The sequence below is a fragment of the Alosa alosa genome, chromosome 1, assembly GCF_017589495.1.
Source record: "Alosa alosa isolate M-15738 ecotype Scorff River chromosome 1, AALO_Geno_1.1, whole genome shotgun sequence".
In the NCBI taxonomy this organism is placed as follows: domain Eukaryota; kingdom Metazoa; phylum Chordata; class Actinopteri; order Clupeiformes; family Clupeidae; genus Alosa; species Alosa alosa.
This window is the reverse complement of record NC_063189.1, coordinates 35,725,427-35,739,971: the sequence shown is the minus strand read 5'-3', so window position 1 is coordinate 35,739,971 and position 14,545 is coordinate 35,725,427. Positions and strand designations below refer to the sequence as shown.

General features: G+C 44.2%; 1 protein-coding gene across 1 annotated transcript in view; it reads right to left on the bottom strand.

Moving 5' to 3' along the window:
* Positions 1–9,173: 9,173 nt before the first annotated feature.
* The window catches only part of dctd (dCMP deaminase), a 53,147-nt gene continuing 47,775 nt past the window's right edge, over positions 9,174–14,545 (bottom strand). The window contains exon 6 of the mRNA XM_048255222.1: positions 9,174–10,090. Coding sequence (XP_048111179.1) covers positions 10,009–10,090 — 82 coding nt within the window. The 3' untranslated portion in view covers positions 9,174–10,008. The remainder of the gene's footprint in view (positions 10,091–14,545) is intronic.

Genomic DNA, 14,545 nt, shown 5'->3' with positions numbered 1-14,545 from the left:
AGTATCTAGTAGTAGGTCTAGTAGTAGTCATAATGTCAACATTGGGGGGGACCAAATCTGTGGTGGGGTCTGAGGGACCCCCAAACAGAATTTCAAAACATTTCCTACCATGCAAAAAATATTATTCAAAATCGCAAACAAGTCGTTAGTTAAAGCAATGGTTCGAGTAATTTCACCCTAGGGTCCTTTGCACCATGACCCCGAGCCAAACACCCTCCCAGAACCCGTCGAACCCTGGTAGAGTAGCGCTGTCAGAAACGAATGACTTTCTGCAGGCGCTTATGGAATCTATAGAGTATCTCGTAAATTACCCCACTAATAATGCCCTGAATGGTACGAAACTTCTACAGTAGTACACCTATGTTCTGTACTCATAAAATGAGGCATTGAAAAGTTTGTACTGTAAGTACACCAGGAGTTTATTAAATAACACTTGCCTGATGGCTTCTACTCTGCTGCTATTTACCGCTGTGTCGACGTTACTTCCGTGATTTGGGAAAAGCCCGTAAAAGTCCTGGCAGGAGCATGCATAAGGATGTAGATCCAGGAATGCACTAATATTTTGTTCGTAGTACCAGTTTGCAACAATTATTAGTTAACACTAAGTTGTAAACACTTCGGAAAAAAATATTAAAAACTGGATATACCAAAAAACTTTGATGTAATCGCTTCCTGCCAGGACTTTTACGGGCTTTTCCCAAATCACTGAAGTAACGTCGCACAACGACGCAGAAGGTGCAAATTCCTTCCTTTGGTTATTGTCCGCGATTCACATTAACTGTAGGCTATCACCGCCAGTGTGTTGTAAACGTTTTTTCCAACTTGTGGTCACATTTGATTCCTACGTTTTGTCTGCATGGATGCGCCGATTGAGTGTGCATCTAAATAATATGCAAGATGCAACACCCATTTCTAAGAGGCCTATAAACGGCAATTTCTGGCATTACTACTAGCATATGATTGCATTATTTATGTTGAAAGACATGTGAAAGAAATGAATGACACAGGCTTGCACAAATTTATCATTTAAAATAAAACGTTTCACTTTCGCTAATTGCGAGAATAGGCTACAATATGGTAAATGTTTCAAAGTTCCCTTTGAGTCTGATCGGCTCCAAAAATGTACGGGATTTCCTTAGCCTGTGCTACACCTTTCCAACAAGTTTTGTGAAAATTGTACCGGTAGCTTTTGCGATATTGTTGACAGCCCTACCTCACCGTAGTAGGGTGCAGTAAATGGAAGCTTTTGATAGTGCACGCCACTAACGAAAAACCACCAGGACAAACCATTTAGGGGTGTAGGCAACTCTGGAACCATCAAAGTACGTTCGCCGGCACCCATTTTCACCCCTTCTCCCCCGCACGCCTGGACCCCAACGACTTTAATCCACACACTTCTAAGGCCCGGTGAACAGAGTGAAGGACATCGTGTGAAGAACGGGGTGTACAGGGCAGCGGGGAAGAAAGGAAAAGAAAAAAAGGTCAGGATGGAAGAAAGAGCGGAGAAAGAGAATTCCCAGAGGGCTTTTCTCTCCTCTGCTCCGGCTCAGTCCTGAGAGGGTTCTGTATTAACACCCTGAAGATGAGACGCCACTGAATCAATTACCCACCTCATCCCCTCGCCTCTGTTCTCAGCCACTTGGTCCAGGGGAGAATGGAAATGGAAATGTCAGGTTCCCTTTCATTATCAGCACAAGCCCCCTGCGTGCACACACACACACACACACACAGAGGCCTAGAGAGAAAGAGACAGGTGTGGCCTAGTGATTTCAAATCTCTAGTGTGTGTGTGTGTGAGAGTGTGTGTGAGAGTGTGTGTAAGAGAGACAGAGTATTTGTGAGAGTGGATAGGTGTGGGAGCCAAGTAAGCAACTCTCCGCCATACATATTCTCTTTATTATTATTCTCTTTATGTGATGGAAGTGATCCTTATATCAAAGAAAGTTTTTTGAGACACAGCTATTCCTAGCCAATGACATATTGGAGTATAACTGCAACTCACAATAAACAAATATACTAATTATCTGTATTTTATAAACATCAACTTCATATACCGTCACATTTTGGCTGAAGTGTCACTTCCTTGGTGTTTCAGGTGACCTATGGGGACTATGAGAACATATCTAATCAGTCCCGGATCTAGACTGCTCAGATTAGGGGAAAATACAGTTTTTGAGTGGCACAACGAGTGGACCATTTTTCTACTCACGTAGGTTTGGATTTTTCCAGACATTTCTCCAGCAGTGGGGGAGTTAGTCACAAAAAGTTGATAACTGAGTAAAGGTAGGGAGGTTTGGGGCATGCTCCCCTGGAAGAACATTTGTTAAAGCTACTCTTTATATGAGGACTTCTGGCGAGTTTTGTCAAAAGAAATGGAAAGACTGAGTTACAAATATGACCGGCCATGTGTCTAATGACTTTACAAAGGCTTATACCATGTATGGAACCGGCAGCCACATTATAGACTAATAACTACAAGTGGTCCAGTTGTGTTGTGTTTTTTTTGTTTTGTTTTGTTCTTTCCTCCAGATGTAATTGGAAAAAGTACTCATAAACACCTATGTAGTCTCAAACTTTATACACCACTCTGATGACACATCCAGTATGTTTTTCCAAGACATTACCAGTGTCTTACTCGGTTCAATGGGAAGTGGGCAACTAAATTAAAGGCACACTATGCAGGTTTTTTAGCTTAATATGCAAGTTTTTTAGCTTAATTTACCTTCATTTAACAGCTTCAGAGTCATTGGAATGGTTATATGACTTTTTTTCGGGTTGAATGGTGGCCGTCTCGCTTCCCCCTAGCGCCTGTGAGCGGAAAAACCACCCTTGCAACTTTGGGGCAGGGGGCCGACGGCCTCAGTGTCAAGAAGTATAATGAGTGTAACGAATTGCTTTACTGCATTCAAATACACATACACGCCAGGCACCGGCTAAAAAAAGGTAGGGATGGAGTTTCTCAGACATTAGTCATGACAGAGCCAGCGAAAAAGAAGCAAAAACCGAGAAAACAGTAAGTAAATTGCCAATACTGCATAGTTTACCTTTAAAGTGGCTCAGTTCAGTTTAAAGTGGCTCAGCAGGAGGCCCGAGACGAGAAGCAGAGGGAAACCGCTGCAAGGCCAGAGCAAAGGTTTAAAGCACTTCAACACCAGTTTAAAGCACTTCAACACCAGTTTAAAGCACCTCAACACCAGTTTAAAGCACTTCAACACCAGTTTCAGATGCTGCCGTTAGAGGTACAAGCTCGAACACCTCCATTGCCAGATCCTCTACCAACAGACTTCGATCCAGACCTTGAGGCTCCTCCCAGCAGACCTCACTCACAAGCTCAGGTGGAGCCCATGGCCATCGCTGATGCAAGTAAGACTGCAGCAGGTCCGGTTCACCCACGTCATGAGCCTAAACTGGAAAAATGAACTGAAAATGATATTGAACATTTTCTCATTGCATTTGAACGTATTGCTGTTGCCTGCAGATGGCAAAAGTAGACTGGGTTTTTCATTTAATGTCATTGTTAACTGGTAAAGCTAGAAGTGCTTATGTGCATATGGACATTGATGACTCCCTTGAATATGACAAAGTTAAAGGTGCAATTGACAATATGACATTAACCCTGAGACCTACAGGCAAAGATTCGGTTCCTTAGAGGTGAGCCCTGACAAGAGCCCAAATGAATTGTATGCAAGACTCAAGGAGCTTTATGGAAAGTGGATCCAGCCAAAAGGTAAAACAACACAAGAAATTGAAGAAATAATCATGCTGGAGCAAAACTTGAGAATGGTGTTTTCAGGTCTGGATCAAAAAAGGACAGCCATGGGAGCTACTCATGGATGTCTTTGTGCGGGCCGAAGAGGGGCAGCCATAGAGCCCCAATTCATGGAAGACAACAAGAGACCCACAACAGCAGTACCACTACCTGAAGCCAGAGGCCAGGGTAAGCCCCATTGGGGAGAACCAGCGGTCCATGCCCAAGCCACAAAAGCCCTCCGGTAAGATAATCAATCTGCTATCTATGTGGAACAGAAGGCCATACAAAACCCATGTGCCCTAAAAATACAGCAAAATTGACTCAAATGTGTGTTGTACCATGCCCTCATGTGGATGTTTTTTCCAAGAATGACCAGGCTGTAAAGATGGCTGATGTTGAAGTTAATGGAACTGCTCTCAAAGCTTTAATAGATATCGGGAGTGATCAGACACTTGTGCACAGGAAGTTTGTACCAACCAATCTTATCAGCACCAGAGATCCCATCCCTATATGTTGTGTGCATGGTGATGAGAAGAGTTATTCAACTGCGGACATGTATGTATATCAAAGTTGACAACCAAACATGTCTCTTGAACATTGTGGTTGCTGATAAATTGCCTTATCCTGTTGTGCTAGGACAAGATCTCCCAGTACTTTTTGATTTGTTTGAATCAGACAAGACCAGAAAATGCTATGCTGGTGTCACTAGGGGGCAGGCTAAGAAGTCTAACGAGCACCTGGAGATCCTCAGTACCCATTTTATTCTATGAGTTGGAGACAAAACCCGGGAATTCTCGTAAAACTCGTAGGCAGAGAAGACAGGAGAAATTCCTTCAAACAGTTGTGAAGCCACAAACTTAACAACCAGCCAGAGTTGCCTTTAGGATTTCAAATGCCAGCCAGTATCATTGACATGGAGAAATCTGATCCATCTTTAGCCCCTCTGTTTTCAGAACAGAAGGGAGAAGGAACAAGGAGCTGATCGGATGAGAACAAGGTGTACATACTCCAGAAGGGTATCCTCTATCGCCAGCAGGGGTCGCGTATGCATCGGTATCCGTTTTAACGTGTAAGATCTGGGCTACATCGATCCGTGAAGCCCGTTATCGGAAAAAACTTAAATGAACCGGTCGTTATATCGATTTACTTTTTATGAATCGGTGCACAACCTTTTCTGCTCGCTCAGACTCATTTACGTTCCAAACAGCGCGTTCATCCCACTTCCCGGTTTGAAACTATCGGGTGGCGGAATTGTGGGTAATGCAGTTCGTTTTTTGGGTACATTCATTTGCCCAAAGTTGTCAAATGACCTCATTACCCATACATCTATTGCAACAAGCATGTGACAACTTGCACTCGGTCGACTTTTGTTTTGAAATCCAAAGCCAAAATTAAGCACTTATAGCATTCCTAAACAGCAATGATAGTCTGTAGAGTAGCATTACCTTTGATGAAGGGATTTCCCTTAATGTTAAATAATAATTTGGCCTTGCTTGCTAAAAGCGATGCATAAATTATTAGCCAATGATTTTGTTCATATTCACTCAGACTTGTGGCATTGTAGGTTTCTGCATAGGTCTACTGTTGGAACAAAATAAGCCCAGAGAGTTCATTGATTTGTAGGCCTATTTTGTTCTTGTAGGGTAGGCTAGGCCTATATGAGAAAAGGCTAAGAGTGTCTTAAGCACTGTTTTATTTTATTTCGGTATTGTCTTACAGCTCCATGAAAACAATCAGATATACCTCTATAAAATCTGTGAAGTCTATAAAATTGTATTTTTATGTTGTATTTGGCTGCTGTGTTTGACTGAAATGTAGACTATTCTTTTTTCATTTCAATACAGTATATGAAACAAACCTCAGTTTATATAATTATATTCACACATTTTGTTGCCTAATTGACAACCATGACCATGATAATTGATAATATAAAATGAATGTGCACCTTGAGCAAATTATAAAAAATCTTTCAGAATGCTTTCCATTCTTGAACTGTATCGAATTGCATCGAATCGCATCGCATCGAATCGTACTGAATCGTTTTTTATAAACATGTATCTTTTCTTGTATCGAATCGTGCCCATGTATCTAGATGCGAATCGTATCGTCTTTTACATGAGAGATTCACACCCCTACCGGGAACCGTTATATGCTAGTCATAACAGACTATGCGACCAAGTACCCAGAAGTTTTCCCATTGAAGTCTATAAAAGCAAGATCGGTTGCCTTTTGTCTGGTACAGTTCTTCTCTAGAATGGGTTTTCCACGAGAAATTCTCACTGACCAGGGAACTAACTTCATGTCAACTCTCTTAAAGCAGGTCTATCAATTGCTGGGAATCAGGAGCCTGAGAACAACGCCATACCACCCACAAACCGGCCATCGCTGACAGAGCAGCTTCAATAAGACCCTGAAGCAGATGCTGAGGAAGTTTGTCAGCAGCAGTGGTACAGATTGGGACCTCTGGCTGCCATATCTCTTGTTCGCATACCGTGAAGTCTCCCAGGCCTCAATGGGTTTCTCTCCGTTCAAACTCCTCTATGGGCATGAAGTCCGAGGGCCTTTGTCTTTGTTACGGGAGATCTGGGAGGGTGACCAGGGGAGAGAGAAGGCTGGTAATGTTGTGTCCTATGTTGTACAGATCCGGGAGCGTTTGCAGAAGATGAGTGAGCTTGCCCAAGCACATATGGCGGAGGCCCAGCAGCAACAGAAGGGTTGGTATGACCAGAAAGCCATAAAAGATCCTTCAGCCCTGGCCAGAAGGTGTTGGTGCTTCTCCCAAGCAGTGACAGCAAGCTGCTAGCGAGATGGCAAGGCCCATTCGAGGTGCAGAAGAAACTTGGGCCGGCTACATATCAGATCCTGACTCCAGGTCAGTCACGTCATAGTAGGGTGTTGCACGTAAACCTCCTGAAGGAGTGGGTGCAGCAACCTGAAAAGAGCACAGATGTAATGCTGGTCAGAAGTATACTGGAAGAAGAGGAGGTAGATGAACAGTACTTACCCCCTGCTGGTGATCTGGTGTACTTCAATCTTAGCCACCTCTCAGAGGGTCAACAGCTCCAGGTCAGAGCGATCTGAGGTGTTCCAGGAGAGTCCAGGGAGGACTGATCTTGTTGTCCATGATATCGTTCTTAAAGAAGGTGCTTCTCCAAAACGTCTCAGTTACAGGATCCCAGAACGCCTGCTGACAGCACTGAAGGGGGAGGTGGATGTCATGCTCTCCCAGGGCGTCATAGAGCCTTCCAGAAGTGAATGGTGCAACCCAGTAGTCCTTGTGCCGAAAAAAGACGGCAGCATAAGATTCTGCATCGACTTCAGGTATCTCAACTCTGTTTCCCAACTCGATTCTTATCCGACACCAAGGATTGATGACCTGTTAGAACGTTTAGGAAAAGCAAAATTCTTAACTACCATTGATTTCTGTAAGGGTTACTGGCAGGTCCCTCTGACTCAGCGGTCCCGGGACCTAACAGCTTTCCGGACTCCGTGGGGGCTGTTTCAGTTCACTGTACTACCATTCGGGCTCCATGGGCAGCCAGTTTTCAGAGGCTAATGGACCAGGTGCTCTGTGATTTTTCTGATTTCGCAGCTGCATATTTAGATGATATAGTCCTTCACAGTGATAGCTGGGACCAGCACCTGGAACATCTGAGCCTTGTCCTGGGTCGTCTCCGCTCTGCTGGGCTGACTGTCAATCCATCCAAGTGCGTCTTTGCAGCATCCGAGACGGAGTACCTGGGCCATACAGTGGGGAATGGATCAATACGACCACAGGTCAGCAAGGTCCAAGCCATAGGGTCATGTCCTTTACCACAGACAAGGAAGCAGCTCCGCTCTTTTCTTGGTATGGCTGGCTTCTACCACCGCTTCATCCCTCAGTTCTCCACCAGGGCAGCGCTCCTCACCGACATGACTGGAACCCGGAACCCAAATCAGATCCAATGGACGGAGGGAGCGGTGGCAGCTATTCATGATCTCCGCCAGTCACTGAGTAAGCAGCCAGTTTTGTTCAGTCCAGACTTCAATGGTGCATTTATCTTGCAGACTGATGCTTCCGACAGGGGCTTGGGAGCCGTGCTTCTCCAGGGGCCCCCGGAGGACCGTCATCCAATCGCTTACATAAGTAGGAAGTTGTTTCCCCGGGAAGTCCGGTACTCAACAATAGAGAAGGAGGCGCTGGCTATTAAGTGGGCCCTTGATTCTTTCCGCTATTATCTCCTGGGTAGAGAGTTCACGTTGGAGACAGATCATAAGGCGCTCCAGTGGATAGAGAAGATGAAGGATGCCAATGGAAGAATCACCCAATGGTACCTGGCTCTCCAACCGTTCCGCTTCAGCGTCCAGCACATCCCAGGCAAAGAGAACATGACAGCTGACTACCTCTCTCGCAGTACCAGCGAGAGTCCTGAAGGTGTGATGGCCTCAGTTTCTTTTGGTACATCATGAATTTGCTGCACATTTTATTGTTTGCGGTCACATGTGCTATTCTATTCAAATAACTCACTCAACATTTTGTTTCATTTATTTACTTTATTAGTTTTTGTACTTCAACCTTACATTGTTTTATATGGGTGCACACATTTTAACACTGTAAGGTTATATAAGTTGTTTGTTACTAATCATGTGTTTCTTTGTCTTGAGTTACCTGGGCTGAGCGTTGGGGGCGTTCCCTTCCTGGTTGGGCAAAGGCGTGGCTGAGGGCTGAGAGGACCGAAGTCTGGGTGCCGACCTATTAGACTGTACCACGTCTGCCATGTGCCCGAGGGGGGAATTTGGCCTTAGTTACTTTGCTCTGTGTTATGATTTAAGTCTATGTATTTAGTGTATCCCCTTTTTGTGTCCTTTGGTTTGGCCAAGCCGATATATATGTTCCCTTTTGTTTCATTGTGGGAGGTCAGTTTTTTGTTCAGTCTATGTCACGTCAGTTGTGTCTTTAGTGTCATTATACTTTTGGTTGACCTCTTTTATAGGCCTAATTATCAGTTTGTAGACTTTGTCAGTTTTGATCATTTTTTGGGTAATAAAAACCCTCCATTTTGAACCAAACCTCCTTGTGTCCTCATGTCTCACTGATCAGTCCCTAACACTCAGTAAACGAGTGTTGCCATGACAAAAGCCCATTTCAAATGTCAAACATCAGCCTGCAAAGTAGCATTGACCCATTTCCCCCAAACCTGATGCAGCAGCGATGACTTATCAAAACACAATTCAACATGGCTTCATGTGGCCCAGCCTTGGACAGCCATTTACCTCACTGATTATACACACCAGAGTTACAACAATTTAGTTTCACAGAGTAAACTTCCCATGTAAAAGAACAATTGGGGAAAGGACTAGTCACTTCAACCACTTTTGAGACCTATTCCCAACATGAACTGTTCACTGATGATTAGTAATTAACACACAAAAAAAACACAAACTTGGTTGATTGCAAGTTTATTTTGTCACAGCAGTAGTGTAGTCACACAGAGGATGTATTTTGGTGTGTAATATGTGGCATCTAATGAAGAATAGTTAGTCATTCACATCAATGTCTTCAAAATAAACATGAGAGACTGACTACATCTGAACCTGGCTGTTAGGAGTTAAAAGTAACAATTTCAGAAAGGAAGTACTTCAGTGATAGCTGTGGAATATTATATGGACTAGCATTATACCTGCTATTATAAAAAACATGTGCCAAGGCCCAGAAAGAGTAACAAATTCAACCATTTACAAAATGACTAAGGTGAATAAACAGTGTGCAAATGACCACCTTCCTTGGGTATAGTGTTGCCACTTTTTACACGGCAAAGCTTTTAATAACAGAAAAAATACAATTTTAAGAAATAATAAAACGTTTCCTTTTAAAGTTGACTAAAAAAGACTAAAAGAAAGTAAAACAGACTAAAAACACCACCTCCCTAATGCCACCTCCCAATTCCCACTTGTTTATTTACAGCTGGTGCCAGAAGTGCAGGCGCACACACACACACACACGCACACACACACACACACACGCACACGCACGCACACGCAAACTGATTAGCATACCAGAGAAAAGCAGGCGTGCGTTAAAAGGGAAATATCAAAACACACTCCACGCCGTCTCAAAGTCAGAGGTGCTTCTTCAGATGCGGTGCTTGTGAGCGGTGTGATTGTGTGGAGAGGGAGAGAACAGAAGGCATCAGTGGCGGCACAGGAAGAGCGCCGTGGAGAGGGCCGTCAAAGAGCCGCCAACGCCGCCGCCCGCTCAAGGAGACCAAGCTCACCCGGTCACCCCAACAGGTTCTTCCCTCCAGAGTGGTTAATTGAATTAAAATCAATGACAATCTTGCTGCGACGCGGCACAAATTGCCTAACACACAAACACAGAGATGCACACACACAACAAAAAAAGGATAAGGATTAGGAGGTTTTCTTTCTTAGAAAAGGAACGTTTTAGTGAACTTTTCTCTTGTGCTGTTTTGCTTTCAACTCACCAGAACCTGAGTGAAACAAGAAGCATAAAGGAGGTGTGGGGAAGCGACAGGAAGTGAAGGGGGTGGGGTGGCACAAGCAGAAGATTTTAAAAAAAAGAAATTGCTTTCAAATTCGCACCCTATCACTATAACCTCCCCCAGCAAGCGGAGCACTTTGAAGGAGCCAATTACCCAGAAGTCCACAGGGGAGTGAGAGGAGTGGCAGCACCTCCAGGAAGTAATGACCAGGGCCCAGAACCTTTAGGCCCCGTGCTCCAACCCCCCGAGATCGAGCCACCCAGCAGGGGGCCAAACTTTCCTCTCAGCCCCCTCCTTTCATCTCGCCCTCTCAGCAGATCCACTAACCCCCCTCCCTCTTTCTCTCCCTCTCTCTCTTCTCACCCTTTCAATGCAATTCTTCCTCTGCAGTTCCCCCCCTTCATCAGCTTCCTGTGTGTGTGTGTGTGTGTGTGTGTGTGTGTGTCTGCGCGTGTGTGTGCACGCACATGTGCAATTTCCGTCCATCCCTTCATTCTCCACTCGGACTTATTTTATTCCCTCTCCCTTTTCCTCCTCTTCCATGGGTGTCCATCATCTCCCACTGGCCCTCTCTGTGCCATGACTCAACACACACACACTTTCTTTTATTTCTTCCTTCAGCTAAGAAAATCCATGTCCCACTGCCATGGCCTCGGTCATCGCATAAAGTGCTCTCCATTGCTCCACACACTTCTCCCATCTCTCTCTCTCTACATTCGTTTGTTTTTTTCTCTTTCCCATCTCATCTTCTCTGAGTGCTGGTCTTTGCTGCATGAGTGTCGCATACAACTCCATTAAGAGGAAAACACAACGCAACATTCACTGGGCAAACCAAAGAATCGAAAACACAACGCAACATTTACTGGGCAAACCCAAGAATCGAAAACAACGCAACATTCACTGGGCAAACCAAAGAATCGAAAACACAACGCAACGTTCACTGGGCAAACCCAAGAATCGAAACCACAACGCAACATTCACTGGGCAAACCCAAGAATCGAAACCACAACGCAACATTCACTGGGCAAACCAAAGAATCGAAAACAGAATGCAACATTCACTGGGCAAACCAAAGAATCAAATAGGGCACTAAGGGAGGAGAGACGACTCCATTACTGCAGTCTTCATTCGGCTTTCTCTCAGCACCTCAACAACAGCCACACACACACAGAACACCTATACACTGCTAAAAGCACATCAGAAAGCAACACTTTGAAAGCATGTCAGATCTTAATGGGGGAAAAAACATCATACTGTATATCTATACTGATATGGACCGGTAATGTGTTAGTAACAAAAGGATGCCACATCATTTTTTGGAAATGAAAATTATCAACTTACAGGGGGTGGTTACGGTTGGGGGCAGTCAATGGTATCAATTCCTTCATCCTCCAGGAACTGCCTGCACACTCTTGCCACATGCAGCTACCCATTGTTGTGCACCAGGAGGAACCCAGGGCCCACAGCACCAGTACAGGTCAGACATGTGACATGTGTCTGAAGCAGTCATCCCAATACCTAAGAGCAGTGTGGGTACCGTTGTCTTGCCCATGGAGATCTGTGCATCCCTACAAGGACATACCTCCACAGACCATCAAAGACCTACCACCTTGCCGGTCATACTGAATGATGTTGCAGGCAGCATAACGTTCTCTACAACAATTCCAGACCCTTTCACGTCTGTCACGTGTGCTCAGGGTGAACCTGCTCTCATCTGTGAAAAGCACAGGCCGCCAGTGGTGGACCTGCCCATTGTGATTTCTATGGCAAATGCCAATTAAGCTCCACGGTGCTGGGCAATAAGCACAGGTCCCTCTAGAGGCCATCGGGCCCTCAGGCCACCCTCATGAAGTCTGTTTCTGACAAGTGTGGTCAAGGACATTCACACCAGCAGCCTGCCGGGGGTCATTCTGTATGGCTCTGGCAGGGCTCCTACTGTTCCTCCTTGCACAAAGGAGCAGATAGTGGTCCTGCTGCTGGGCTAAGGACCTTCTACCACCCTGCCCAGCTTTCCTAGGATCTCCTCCATGCTCTTGAGACTGCGCTGGGAGACACTGCAATCCTTCTGGCAATGGAACATATTGGTGTGCCATTCTGGAGGAGTTGGACTACCTGTGCAACCTTTGTAATCTCCAGGTACTGGCTTATGCTACCAGTAGTGACACTCAGGGCTCCTACACACAGTTGCGTTCAGTCAACGCATGCCAGTGGGTGTTCCCGACGGTAGCTATGCAAATGACCTGAAGTATAACTGTAATTTGATTGGTTGGTGCCGTCCGTCGATTGGCCGGCGCCGTCTGTCGGTGCAGCAACAGCTGAACTTCTCAACGCAAGCAACGGGAGAAAGGCAACGCAACGGACCCACAATTCAGTTCGGCAACGGATGACGTGAGCCCATGTAAACTGAATGGGTATCCGTCTCCAGCACTGCAATGCACGCAACTGTGTGTAGGAGCCGTCAGGGTTCCCACTTTAAGTCAAATGTAAAATTCCATGACTTTTCCCTGAAAAACAAAATTTGAATTTCCATGAATTTCCATGACTATAATGAATGATACAATATACCAATGGTTTCAGAGCAGCCGCGTAGACTTTCCAAAATTCCATGATCTTCCAGAAATTCCATGACTCGTGGGAACCCTAGATCACTGATCTTAGCCAAATGTGAAACGGTGAAAAATCCGTCAAGAAGGATAAAGATGGAAAAATGATCAGTTGCCATCACCTGTAAAACCATTCCTGTTTTGGGGGTCATCTCATTGTTGCCTCTCTAGTTCTGTTGTTACACCAAAGCAGGTGAAACTGATTCACAACCACCTGTTACATAACTGGCCAGATATATACAGTGGGGGAAAAAAGTATTGAACACGTCAACATTTTTTTCAGTAAGTATACTTCCAATGAGGCTATTTGCATTTTCACCAGATTGCTCATTTTCACCATACATTAGTATTAATTTAGGTAATCCACACATATATAAAAAAAAAACAAACATTAAGGTAAAGTACATAAGTAAAGTTATGTGTAATAAAGTGGAATGACAGGAAAAAAGTATTGAACACGCCTACTGAAATTTCTTAACTCATTGAGTCCCAAAAACATAATATTATGTTTTTCCTTCCCATGCGATGAGTGCCAAAAACGTAATATTACATTTTTAGCTTTTTTTTTTTTTAAATTACGAAACTAGACACTCTAACACACCTTATACGTGATTTTGGGAACTCAGTGATGAATGGAAATAAAATAAATATATGACGATCGAAAACTGATGAAAACGCACAATCTGGACATTTTATCTGGACATTTTATCATAACTCAGTGACGCATGCACGTCAGCTCAAAACCAGGCCATTTTCGTGGATCTATCACTAGGTGGCAGTCTTGCCAGGTCACTTCCCGGAAACTTTACAGGCAACACTTCATATTTAATGAAAGACGTTATATCTCCATTTCTAGAAAAAAAAAAAAAAAAAAAAACAGTGATTTTGATGAAAACTAGCCACTGTTTAGCTTGGGATTTCTCAGGAACAGAAGCGTGTAGAAATACACAGTTTGCACCCGCTGAGAGCTTAAAGTCTCACCTTTCAAACGAGCCATTGTATGTGTTCATAGCTATAACACAGAATATGCTGTGGCTGTACAAAAATCATCAACAATGGTCTAGATTGCTGGCACTCTAGGACAAAGCTTCTGAAAACAGCTTGGCATTCAATGAGTTAAATACTTTGTGGAAAAGCCGTTATTTGTAAAGACAGCTTCAAGACATTTTCCACGGAATTATTTTTGGAATCTGATCCCTTATCATACCTGTTCATTCGTACTCATCGCTCGACTTATCGTGACTAAATTCAAGATGGCGGCGAATGAAAAACTTCCTGAAGGTACTGTCTGTATAAATTGTCTTGTAATTGTCTTGGAATTCTCTTTTAACTTCCAAAACTGTTCAATTGGATCCGTCAGGGCCTTGATTTCCTTTCTCTGAAACCAATTGAGTTTCCTTTACTGAATGCTTTGGATCATTGTCCTGCTGGAAGGTCTAGCCATATCTCATCCTCATCATCCTGGTGGATGGCAAGATTCTCCCGGAACAAAATGACTCCATTCATCATTCCTTCAACTGTATTAAGTCTGCCAGTACCATGAGATGAAAAACAGCCCCACACCATGATGCCTCCACCTCTAAACCTCACTATTGGTATGGCATTTTTAGGGTGATGCATATATATGGTGTGTAGTATGACATCCAAAAAGTTTTTCACCTGACCAGAATACATTCTCTCAGTACTTTATAGGCTTGTCCAAAGGTTGTG